The sequence below is a fragment of the Cynocephalus volans genome, chromosome 17 (genome assembly GCF_027409185.1).
Source record: "Cynocephalus volans isolate mCynVol1 chromosome 17, mCynVol1.pri, whole genome shotgun sequence".
Classification (NCBI taxonomy): domain Eukaryota; kingdom Metazoa; phylum Chordata; class Mammalia; order Dermoptera; family Cynocephalidae; genus Cynocephalus; species Cynocephalus volans.
This window is the reverse complement of record NC_084476.1, coordinates 22,332,130-22,345,471: the sequence shown is the minus strand read 5'-3', so window position 1 is coordinate 22,345,471 and position 13,342 is coordinate 22,332,130. Positions and strand designations below refer to the sequence as shown.

General features: G+C 40.1%; 1 protein-coding gene across 1 annotated transcript in view; it reads right to left on the bottom strand.

The window, feature by feature from the left end:
• Positions 1 to 7,022: 7,022 nt before the first annotated feature.
• Positions 7,023 to 13,342, bottom strand: part of TEX48 (testis expressed 48) — an 88,408-nt gene continuing 82,088 nt past the window's right edge. The window contains exons 2-4 of the mRNA XM_063081669.1: positions 10,589 to 10,711; positions 8,244 to 8,375; positions 7,023 to 7,126 (exon numbers count right to left, since the gene is read on the bottom strand). Coding sequence (XP_062937739.1) covers positions 7,023 to 7,126; positions 8,244 to 8,375; positions 10,589 to 10,711 — 359 coding nt within the window. The remainder of the gene's footprint in view (positions 7,127 to 8,243; positions 8,376 to 10,588; positions 10,712 to 13,342) is intronic.

Below are 13,342 nucleotides of genomic sequence, written 5' to 3'. Positions count from 1 at the left end.
CCCTCTGTCCAGCGGTCTGTCCCTCTGTCCATGAGGCCACACTGTCCTCCATGCCTATCAGGTCAGCTGGTCTGGTTCTGCCTCATGTATCTCTTGTTCTTCTTGGATTAGTAGGCTAGCTGGGCATGACCTACTTAGGGGGTTGCTAGAGGCAGAGTGAGCCCCACTGTGAAAACACATGTCTAAGCCCCTGTTGGTATCCCATTTGCTGTTACCATTGGCCCAGCAAGTCACATGACAGAGCACAAGGGAGGAAAGTGCACATTACCTAAGAAATACAGCAAAGAAGGGTGAAGAACTGGGGCCAATATTTCACTCTGCTGCAGGTGGATACCATCACTGTACCCATTTTACAGATGAGGAAACTGAGGCACACGACATTTATTAGGTATTTTAGCCAAGGTAACACAGCTAGTGAATGGCAGAATGAGGATGGGTCAGAGGCTGAAACACTTTAAAGGTTCAGGCTTGATGATGTCAAATTGCTTTACAAGTGGGTTGTACCAATTTAGTTCCTTCTCCACTAGGGTGGGAATGTTGGTGTATTACCTGCTGCTGCACCCCACCCCCCACCCCTTCTGCCCTGGCCTCTGTGCTGTGGTGGCAGTAACCTGTCCATGTGCTGAGATTGGGCCCATCCAGATAATCAGGGATTAGTTCCCTATCTCACGGATTATTGACCTTAATTGTATCTGCAGCGTTAATCCCCTTTTGCAATGTATAGCAGCAACATGTTCACAGCTTCCAGGGTATAGGACGAAGACATATTTGGGGCAGGGGTACATTATTCTGCCTGCCATAGTCTTTAAAATTGGTATCAAGAAAATAAAAGAATGAAATAAAAAAAGCTAGAAAAGAACAATAAAGTAACCAAAAGAATGTGCAAGATTAGAGAAAAACAGTGGATCTAATAAATTTTATTTTGAAAAAAATTAACAGGATAGAAATACTGTGCAGCTTAGTCAGGGAAAAAAAGGGAGAAAGCACAAATATATAAAATTAGAAAGGATAAGGGAATAATAACCATTGAAACAAAAGAAATTAAAACAAATTTGAGAGTACTTTATGTGTCCTTATTCAAATTGAAAAACTAGATGAAGTGGGCAATTTCACTTTATCAAATTGACTGCTTTAGAGATAGAAAACTCTACCAATTTCTGTAGAAGAAATAGAGAAATTTATCAAGGAACTACCCTCCCACAAATAGGCAACAGTCTTAGATGAATTCACAGGGGAATTCTACTAAACTTTCAAAGACCAGATAGTTCCAATACTACGTAAGTTGTTCTAGAATATATAAAATAAAAGCTTCCAAATTCTTTTTATGAAGCAAGTGTATAATATTGATAACTATATCTGATAAGGACAATATGAAAAAGATTACAGAGCAGTGTCACCTATCAATATTGATACAAAATACTGAATAAAATATCAAAGAGCAGAATCCAATCCCGTATTATGAAAATAATACATCATGATCAGATGGAATTTATTTGTGGAATGTAAGTTTGGTTCAATACAAGAAGAGAAATTATATTATTTTTTTCCCTCACAGATGCTGGAAAAAGAAGAAGAGAAAATTGGTCGATATTTTCTTAACATATAAAATAACTTTACACACACACACACACACACACGTCTTTGTCCTAAAACCAACTTCTTACTTAATGGGCAAACACTAGAGATGTTTTTTAAAAAATCAGGAACAAAGCATAGAGAGTCTCCACTACTTAACATTGTACTGGTGATATTAACTATTACAATTAGATATGATAAATCAGTTAGATAAAAATTAGAAAAAGAAGAAGCTAAAGTATCTCTACTTGCAGATGATATAATAGTATTCCTGGTAAGCCACAGAATCAATGACAAAACTAGTTTAAACAATAAAAGAATTCAGAAGGGAAGAAAGACATAAAATTAACATACTGAACTCAATATAATAGTGTTAATTTATGCAATCAATAACTGGGATCTATTTACAATATCAACAAAAAGATAAAATATTTAGGAATATAAGAGCAGGCCTATGGCTCACTTGGGAGAGCGTGAATGAATACATTTAATAAGAGATTTGCAAAATTTATATGAAGATCATTTAAAAATAGGCCTGAAAGACAAAAAAGTTTGAACACATGAAAAGCCTTTGTTTGTGGTTAGGAAGAATCAACACAATACAGGTGTCAGTTCTTCCTAATTTATAATTTCCCCTAAGTTAATTTATAAATTTAGCCCTATCACTCCTACTAGCTGACAATGGAAAAGTCTGAGCATCAATAAACTGCTACAGACTGGAACTCTTCCTATGTTGAAAGCCATGAGCACATAATGACACTGAGACTCCCACACGTACCCCTCATTCATCTTCTGGGATAATAGTAGCAAACCAATTCGCTATTTTGAAAACTGGCAACTGAAGGGGATAAATCGGGTATTTAAATCATTTATCCTTCCTTTTCCTGTCGAAATGGTACCTCAGAGTAACCTGGTAATTAAAGTAAAAAGTTTTTCTTTATAGCAGTTTTTTTTAGCTAATTGATGAATAAGAATGATAGAATCAGAATATCACAACTTTGCAAGCCCTAATGAAATAATGGAGCTAGGGAATGGACATCGATGGCTCCTGACATCACAAAAAGAGAGACAACTGAACATTATGTACCTCCTGATGGACGTACTATGAAGTATCTTGGGGGAAAGCTATCAGGTATCTTGGGGGTGAAAACTGAACCTGATCGGCCTCTAGATCTAATCACCAGTCTATAGGATATAAAAGAGACAGAAGAAAGCATATGCTGAATTACAACATAGGATGCTACCAGCAAAATCCAGAATGTGGGAAACTGTATAGGACAAATGACCCAGTCTCTTCCACACAGAAACTGCAACTTAAAAGAGAGAGAGTGAACACATATGAGTACAATAAAAGGAACTCGAAAGACATAGTCAATTGCAATGCATGGCTTTGATTTGGAGCCCAATTTGGACAAAAATGTTTCTGAAACACACAGAAATATGAACACTGACTGGGTATTTGAAGTATATTTGAAGGTATTAAAGAATTACTCATTTCTTTTTAGGTGTGATGATGTGTTGTGATAACGTGTGGAGTTGTGTTTTTTTAAAATAGTCCTTTTGTTTTAGAGATACATACTAAAATATTTATGGGTGGAATGATATGATGGATTATTATCCAGTTGGAAGAGAATGACAGGGTGTAAATGAGACAATGTTGGGCATGACTTGGTAACTGTTGAAACTGGATAATGATGGGTAGTGGGGGGTTCATTATATTATACTCTACTTTTGTATATTTTGAATTTTTTTCCTAATAAAAAATTTCAGTTCCAGAAAAAAAAAATAAATTTAGCCCAATCACTATTAAAATACCATCAATATTTTTTATGGAGCTAGAAAAATTGATAATAACATTTATATTAAAAAAATAAACATGCAAGAATAAACCAAGGTGGTACAGACTGACTCATCAGTGGAATAGAAAAGAAAGCTCAGAAAGAGACGTGAGTACATATGAAAATTTAGTATGTGACAGTAAAGGTGTCATCTCAAATGATTGGGCCAAAGATGTTTTCTTTAGTAAATGTGCTGGAATGACAATATAATCATTTGGAAAAGAGATAAAATTAGATCCATATTTCCTACATATATGATAATAGGTGCCAAATGGAACAGGGATATAAATGTAGAAAATAAAGACATACAAATATAGAAACATGGGTGACATCCTCAATAAACTGGATGTAGGGAAAAGCCTTTCCAGCTATGACCCAAAATCCAGATGGAATAAAAGATGAATAAATCTGACTTTGTAGAACTCATATTCCTACTATATAAACAGCACTTAAAAATTAAGGGGAAAAACAATTAAAAAACTGAGTAGATGACATAAACAGATAATTCATAAAAACATATAAAAATGGCCCTTAAATATATGAAAAGACATCAATCTTCGCTCATGGTAAGAGAAATGCAAATTAAAATCAAAATGAAATGCCATTTCTCATCTCTCGGATTAGCAAAAGTTAAGAAGTAGCTAAGGGTGTGGGGAAACAGGTACTCTCACGTGTCATGTATGGCTCTTACAGAAGAGAATTGGGCAACATCTAACAAAACCTTACATGTGTTTTCTCTCTGGCTCAAAAATCCACACTTAGGAATTAACCGTAAAGATACCATCCAAATACAAATATATGTGTGCACAAGGTTATTCATTACAGCATTGTTTGTAATTGCAAAATTTTGAAAACAATCTTAATGCCCATATGTAGGAGAGTGGTGGAATAAACTATGGTGCAGACACACAATGCAGAATATTCAGTGTATAAAGAATGAAAGTCTCTGTGAATTCATATAAACTGATTTCAAGGATATATTGTTAAGTTAAAAAGAAGAAAAGAGTTGTTATTGTATGCCACATTTTGTATAAGAAAGAAGGGGAGGTAAGGAAATATTTATGTATTTGCTTATTTTTGTAAAAACAAACATAGGAAGAATAACCCAGAAACCAGGGTGGGTGGGAACAGGGTAGAAGAGTTAGGTGGACTTCTGTGCATGTACCTTTTTGTATTGTTTTGACTTTTGGAACCAGGCTAATGTTTTATATACTCAGAAAAATTAAAGCAACAAGGATGGGAGAAAAAAATCCTAAAATTAAATACAAATATAAACAAATGAACCCACCTCTATTTCGAATGAATAATGTAACCACAATGAGAGGGAAAACAGAAAGTAGTAAGCAATTTTTGAAGGCACTGCTTGGCTATAAACCTTTCATCAGTAGACAAAAAGCTGCAATAATTTTGAAACTAATTTTTGCGTATTCCAGGATTGAGCAAATCTAATGAGGATAATGGGATCCAGGTCTCGCATGGAGAAAGGAACTACAAATATGAAAAAGGGGAAAAACTAGCATAAATCCTGTGCTGTTGGATTGGAGATATCAGTATGAACTACTGGTTTTTATCATTTCTCTCTCCCTAGCGCGCTCTGTCTCTTTGTGTATATATGTATATATACATATGCATATCTGTGTGTGTGTGTGTATTTCCTAGTTCTATCCACTGAAAAAGTTAAAAATAACAGCACCCCAGTAGATGAACAGGTTTAAAACCAAGATTGTGGATTCTGCTTATTTTAGGCAGCTGGCAGGTATGGGGATCCAAAGTCTTGACCTTGGTGTTATAATGTCGTGCTCTACCCAAGTGAGCTAACTGGCCAGCCCTGAGATCCTGGATTCTAAATACACTTCTTCACTAAGGAGAAACAAGTCTCCTTGAAGAAATGGCTGATTCCAGGAAAAGTAAGAGTCTCGAATGTCTTGTGTGCCAAAAAATAAGCACTAAAAGAGTGATGAGGATTTGCCAAAATACAGACGCCGGCCACCAACTTCATGGTGGCTCCCATTGTCCAGATATGGGCAAATTTGAGCATCAAAATAATAGTGGTAATGGATTATAGCCACCTTAATAAAATAAGGATTTCATGAATCTAAACTTACATAAACAAACATACAAATAAATAAAAGGGAAGAACAAAAGCTTCTCCTAATTGCTGTAGATTGGATGCCCCCCAACCTCACTGATGACTTATCCCCACTGTAACTGCTGAGGGTGAGAAATCCCATTATGGTAATTGAAAGGTGGGGCTTTGGAGAGGTGATTAGATTGTAGGACCATGCCAGGTGAATGGATTAATAATGGTGGTCATGGGTGTGGTTCTGAGGGCTTTAAAAGGAGAGCACATGAGAGTCTCTGTCTCTCTGTGCTCCACCATTTTCTGCCATGTGAGGCCCCTGCATTGCTGTAGAGTCACCTCACCAGATGTGTTCCCTGGACTGTGGACTTCCCAGCCTCCAAAACTGTAAGCAATACATTTTGTTTTCTTATAAATCACCCAGTTCCAGGTATTCTGTTATAAGCAACAGAAACGGACTAATACACTTACAGTAGAAGATTAACTAACGAACTTGAAAGGAGTTAGAAAAATGACACTTTGGCAAATATAGTAACAGTTGATTTTGGCAAAGTCACTTATGGATGCTTAAATTAGTGGGTGAAAGATTGATGAGTAGCAGGATATTCACAGAGTCTCAAAATATCCCCTCCCAAGTTACTCATTAATTACAAAGGGGAAAATAACAACTTGAGGTGGAGAAACCTGGCAGCAGACATCACCTTAACTAAGTGATTTAAGTTAACACCACCCATCACGGGACCCACCAACATCAGGGGGCCTCCTGATATGAGGCACTGAGAAGGACACAATGCCACTTTGGTGATATTCTTGCCAAAAATGGAAAAGTTGAATCTAATCGTAATGACTCATCAGATAAACCCACGTTGAGGGACAGTCTATAAAACAGTTGTGCCTGCACTCTTCAGAAATGTGAAGCTCATGAAAGACAAAGACAAAAGGGTTCCAGGTTAAAGGAGACTAAAGAAACACAGCAACTATCTGCAATTCGTGATCTTGGATTAGATCCTAGACTGGGCAAAAAAGTAGCTGTCAGACATTTTGGGGGCAACTGAAGAAATTTCAGTGGTACTGTATTGATGTTGAATTTATTGCTTTTCATAAGTGTATTGTAGTTATGTAAGAGAAATATTCTCGTTCTTAGGAAATACACACTGAAGTGTTTAGAGGTAAAAGGGGCATGATTTGCAAGACATAATATGGTAATTAGATGTGACAATATATTTAAAAATGATGACATTAGTTAGAGGAGACACTCCCTAGTATGGGGGAGGGGAAAAGAGAAGGGGCATGATCCTGTGATGTGACCAAGGACTTTTATTGGAGGCAGCTCCTCCTGTGGTGGCTTTCTCAGGAGCTGGAGTGACTCTTGGTGGTGGCACAGGAATGGCTCAGACGTCTTCTCCTCCTGTAGGGGAGTTTCTGAATCGGTCTTCATGACCTGTCCACTGCCCTCTTACTCATGGAGATGCTGCACTCCAGCAGCTGTGCAGCCACAGAAACCCACACGGTGCCACCGACTAGAACGCTCAGGGTCTCCCAATGAGGCATGGCTGGAAGGGCCAGTGCTCCTGAGAGTAGCGGTTTAGGTTCCTCTTGTAAAAGTTTCTTTGGGAATAGTGTGTAGTCAGATCTGAAAGAAGAAAGGAAAAATGAGGCTGGGTGAAGGCCTTTGAATTGGGCTGAGATGAACTGTGATGGTGGTTTGTGTCCATGTTGGATTGTTCCTCAGATTCTTGAATCCTGCGGGAGCCAAGGTGGACCCCAGTCTAGGATGTGGAAGTCCTTTGTGATTGGGAGGATTTGTTTGCGGCAGGCTTTATGTTGTATTGCACTGGTGGATTCAATGATGGTAGAGAGTCTTGCAAAGCACAGTGACATGAAAAGTAGGAGACTCGGGCCCATCCTGGCTCAGACACTAATGTCATTCCCTGGTGGACTTGTGGAAAGTCCCTTCCCCTCTGTAGGCTGCAGTGGGGATCTAGGGGGGCTCGTAGCTGCCCACCCTTGATTCAAGTAGAGCAGGTCTTCCTTGATCTTTTATAGAAATTGGACTTTGCATCAGATTTTGTTTGCAAGCAGAGTTTAGCTGTTAGGAGAGTTCTAAAATGACTGGTCTAGATGATCCTGAGCTCTTAACAGCCCAGCCTCATGGGGTGGTTGTGAGCTATGTGAGACCACGTGGCCACAGAATTGGTGTCCAGCAACGTGGCTGCATTTCTTCTTCCTTGACTGTGCTACTGTCCTGGATTGGTCATCTGTCTTTCCATGACCCAGAGACATTTCACCCCCAACTGAACTACATTCAATCCACAAGCATTTTCTGGCATTGTTTGCCATGCTCTTGGCTGGGTTTGGGGGAACAACAGGGAACAAAACTGATGAGGCCCTGCCCTCCTGGATCTCATTATCCAATGACCAAAGTAGACACGAAACAAACAATCACACAAAATACACACTTAAGATGATGCCACAAGAGTGTAGAAGGAAAGCATGGATATGTGTCCTTTCCTCCCAGACCCACTCCTCCTCATGTAACTTCTAGCTCGCAAGACCAGAGTCAGGTTTTGGATCCCTGGACTCTCCCAGTATGCTCTGGAATATGACTGCAGCTTCCTGATAGGAGTGGCCCCGTCTCTCTCATCACCCCACTTGGCTTAGCTCAAATAGCAATGGGGTCTGGTCATCAGGACAAGGTCCTTCTCCTGGGGGGTTGCTGCTCAGTGTTAGGGCCCCAATTTGGGACTCACCCTCAAACTCAGTGCTGCTGGAAGAACTTCTCTTTTCTGGATGGATCAGGGGTTGTCCCGCAGGCAAGCAGGAGGCTGCCTTTGTGTGCTTGGGATTTTGTCTTGTACGTTCATCCTTCTGAAGCTGCAAACCTGGCAATGATAATTCCACGGGTCACGTGGGGAGGCTCAGATGAGGTCATGGAAATGAAGGCATCTTGCCAACTCTGAAGCAGTGCACACAGGCAAGTGGTGGTTATTATGGGGTAGGGGAGTACTGGAATCTACCTCCTCCTGTCCCTCCAGCACTTCCCCTCAAAAGCAGGTGATGGATTCAAAATATATATATATATATATATATATTTTAAAAACATCAACTCCTTTTCTACTTGTAAATGTAATGCATACCCATTATAGAAAAGTTAGGAAATACTGAATAGTGTGAAGTAGGAAAAAATGCTCCGAAGCACCCCTCCCCCCGATATTATCACAATTCTGGTTTTTGCTTGTGCATGTTTTTGCACAGTCCATCACAGCCTATGTGTTATGTATGCATTTTACTTTTTCCATATACATTATATCATAAACATTTTTCTCATGTCACTAAATTTTTAGGACTAATGGTTGTACAATATTCTATTTTATGGATAAGTCAAGATTTATTCAACCAGTGTTCTATTGTTGGATGTTTAGAATGTTTTCAAATTTTACTACTGTACATACTGTTGTGATGAATATTGCTGTATATAAGGCTTCGTCTAGATATACTTCTAAGTTTCATCAATGTTTATCACACCAGTATGGACAGTAGTAAAATCTGAAAACATTCTAAACATCCAACAATAGAACATTGTGTTCTGTAGTAGAGTAAATAGCTCTGTCATTGACTAGCTGCACACCTTGGATGAATTGCTAACCTCCCTCTGTCTCTACTTTCATATCTGCAAAATGATATGTTCATTTTCGATAATAATGTCCATGTCTTAGAGGTACTGTGGGGATTAAATAATGTCATTTTACCAGTAAAATGTAAATTCTGAAACAGTAGGGAATTTATCTGATCACAGCTGGGTTCCTAGTGTCCTAATGTAATAGGGGCTTGGTAATTATTATTATTAATTTTTTGGTAGCTAGCTAGTACAGGGATTGAACCCTGAAACTTGGTGTTTTTAACACCATACTCTAACCAATTAAATTGGCTGGCTAATTATCGTTATTATTATCTTGGGAAAATACACTGACATTTTTAAGGTTCTTGATTTTTATTGTGAAGCTACTTCCAGGAGAAGTGTTTTAAAGACCTTCAATTGTGGATTTCTGGTGAAATATGCTGTGAGATCTTTTTTCTTGCCACTGTAGTATCACATCTCTCACTGGGACTGTGCCGATTCCTGACCAGCTCCCCCACTCCATCCATGTGCCTGTCAGTCTTAGCTTTGCCTGATCCTGACAATCATGATTCTTTTAAAATTTTTTTCCTGTCTGAAACTGATGATTTTGACCACCAGTCTTCTCTGCTATGACCTCTTGCCCTGGATCATCAGGAAGAATGTGATTCCAAACTAAAGTCAGGGTGTCTTCTGTGTCTTTCTCTTTCCCCTTGCCTCATGTTCTGGATGCCCTGGCTAGAAATGAAAAAGGGATGGTTGATGTGTACTAGGTTTTGCGTGAAAGAGAAATACTTTCATTTTGTAAGACATTGAGATTTCAAGGCTTGTTTAACAGCAGAGACTATCCTATCCTGACCAATATCTATATACAGTTTCCATTTGCTTATATTTTGTCGAGTGCCTACTTTGTGCCAGGCAGGCCCTCTGCTAGGTGATTATGTATGTTGCCTCATTTTACCCTCTCAGTTGTCATGAAAAGTAATAATGTATTATGAATATTCCCTTTTGTAGCTAAGGACATTAAGGGTCAGAGAGGTTAAGTGACTTGCCCAATTTCCATGGCACAGCTGAGATTCGAATTGGCATGTATAGCCCCCCAAACAGGGATATTAACCACTATCTTTATAGTCCTTAGTCCAGTGCTTCTCAAATTATCATGTACATTCAAATTTACCTGGGGATCATGTTGAAATGCTAGTTTTGATTCAGTAGATCTGGAGCAGGGTCTGAAAACGTGTTTCTAACAAGCTCCCATGTGATGCCAATATTGCTGGTCCATAGACCACATTTTAAGTAGCAAGACTTTAAAAGCTCTCTTATTTACTGGTCTGGGTACTTAGCTACTCAACCCCATTTCATTTTGGGTTGGAGTTATTACTGAAAAGATAAAGGAAGTCTGGGGGTATCTCAGCAGCAGGGGAATGAGCAAACTGTGGTCTAGAGAGGCCATGCAGGGTTTTCTTATCTGGTACCTACCATGAGTTGATGGCTGATGATCTTGGGTTTGACTGGGAACCTTGGAGTCATCGATAGCATAAGGCTCCTGACAGTCATTGCAGCATAAACAGAAGATCTTTGAGACCAGGTTTTGGTGGGAAGCTGTAGGAGGTAAAGAAATTGGAGCCATTGGTTCTGGGGTCTGAATTCCAGATGCCCATTGGAAATCGACTGTGATGGGGGTCATATTGGGTCAGCCTCTCCCAAGGTATAATACTCCTCTCCTGTCCTTTCCCAAATCTTCTGTAGCTCCCCATGGCCAGCAGGTGCAGGCCCTTCTGCCTAGAACGCTCTCGCTTAAGGCCATCTTGCCTATTCTGTAGAAATTTTTCTTACCCATGGAAAGGAGTTGAAGCCTCTACTCGGCCAGCTTTGTCTGCAGGGGATGCCTTGATGAATCAGTCGATCTTGAATTTTAGGCCAGTTCACTGGGAAGGATTGTTTCCTAAATAAACATAAGACTGTGGCTGAGAAATGCTAGTCCTTTGTGTTCATACTCCTGATTGGATCCTACTACAGCAAAATCCCAGCTCATGCAGAAATGCACATAAACATGCTCAGGTTTTAGAGAGATCTGTGTTCTACCCCATTTCTGGGTGTATGTTCTTGGGCAGATTCCTTAACCTTGTTGAGCCTCATTTTTATCGTGTGGAAAATGAGAACAGCAGTGCTTACTTTTCAGAAATAGAGGGTTAAATATAGAAAAAGTGACCCATGAGGGCCGGCCCGTGGCTCACCCGGGAGAGTGTGGTGCTGATAACACCAAGGCCACGGGTTCGGATCCTATATAGGGATGGTTGGTTGGCTCACTGGCTGAGCGTGGTGTTGACAACACCAAGCCAAGGGTTGAGATCTTTAAAAAAAAAAAAAAAGAAAGAAAAAAAGAAAAAGTGACCCCTGTGGTGCGAGGTATAGTAAGTGCTCCATCAATGGCCATTCCATTCTCTTCCCTTCCCTTCATGTAGCTGGTTTAGTCCCATGGTAAGGAAGCACATATTCTTGCAGGCTTAGATCCTAATTTTGCGCCTAACTTGCTATATGGCTTTGTGTAAGTCCATGCTTCTTTCTGTGTCTCAGGCTCCTCATCAGTAATAAGAGGAAATTGGACTAGATGATCTCAAGTATATTAGTTCTGATGGCTCAGAACAATAAAGCCTTGTTTTAGTTCCACACTTCTTTCTCTATGTATCAACTTTTCCAGATCTCTGGATGCATCCTGTTCTCAGTCCCCTTTCTGTGGCAATACCTCCTTTTAGGAAATTCTTGTCATCGTATTGGTGAGCTATCTCTCACAACACCCAGTTCACCATGCGAGTTGCCTGCCTCATAGCCACTTGCTTTTCACTTTCTCTACTGCTATACACTGGTCCAAGCCACCATCATCTCTTGCCTGAAATATTGCAATAACCTCCTAACTGGTCTCCCTGTTTCTTTTACCCTTGACCTTTTAATAATTAGTACAAAAGCTGGAGTAGTCCTATTAAAATGCATTATATCACTCTTTTTTTCAAAATTTCTAATGATAGGAAAAAATGGATACAATCGATGAAGAAATATAGTATTAAGGAAAGAAATGAAAACTCTAAAATCGAATCAAGTAGAAATTCTAGTTCTTTTTTCTTTTTTAAATTTTTTATTGAATCAAAATTGATAATATATATTTTGGGGGTTCAACATTGAGATATGTTGATCAAATCAATATTACTAGCATATATATTGTTACAAATCATACTTATTCTATGCCCCTTGTCCAATCTCACCCCATCCCCCTCACCTTTCCCCCTCCCCCAATTACCCTAGATCTCTTCTTTCCTTCTGAAAGAATAATGGTTACTCTGTTGATTTGTTGCCTAGATGATCTGTCCAATGCCAAGAGGTGTGATCAAGTCCCTCAATATTATCGTAGAGCAGATACTTCTTCTGTCACTCTGGAATGGGCTTTGTGGAGAGAGACATCCTCTTCTACTTATCTCTGCTGGTGACTCTCCTCGTGTCAATGCACTCCAGTGGTTGGCGGACCATCTGCATGGTGGTTGTGGCATCTAGCCACTTTCGTGGCAGCCATGGTTATTGTGGTGGCTGTGGTGGGCCACCCACATGGAGGTGATGTTTTTGGCATGCTCATTGGAACTGGTTGTGTGCCTGGTTGTGGGGTGTGTCTAGTGTCTTGATCCATGCCTTGGGTCCCCAGGCAGGCCCTGAGGCACTGGCATGGTGTGCCTGGTTGTAGGGTGTGTCTGGTCCCTGGATCCATGCCTTGGGTCCCCAGGCGGGCCCTGAGGCACTGGCATGGTGTGCCTGGTTGTGGGGTGTGTCTGGTCCCTGGATCCATGCCTTGGGTCCCCTGGGTGGGCCCCTAGGTGCTGGTGCAGTGTGCCTGGTTGTGGGAGGGGGGTCTGGTCTCTGATTCCATGCCTCAAATCCCCCAGCAGACCTGAGGTGCTGGTGGTGTGTCTGAGCTGGAACTAATTTTTTTTTTGTTCTCTGCTTACTTCTAAAGTGGGAGAACTTCCTGTTGGGACCAATACTTGAGCTCTGTGGTTTAGCTAAATTGCTGCTTTGCTGCTGCTTCCCTAGGGAAGGCTTTTTGTGCAGCACAGGTTATAATGGTTGACTTTATAGGTACTTCTGGTTCTCTAGAGACTTGGTGCACCTGGGTTGTATAGTAACTCTGATCTGGGCATGAATATTTTTGTCAATCTGCACCCCAGGCAATTCTATATTCCTGACCAG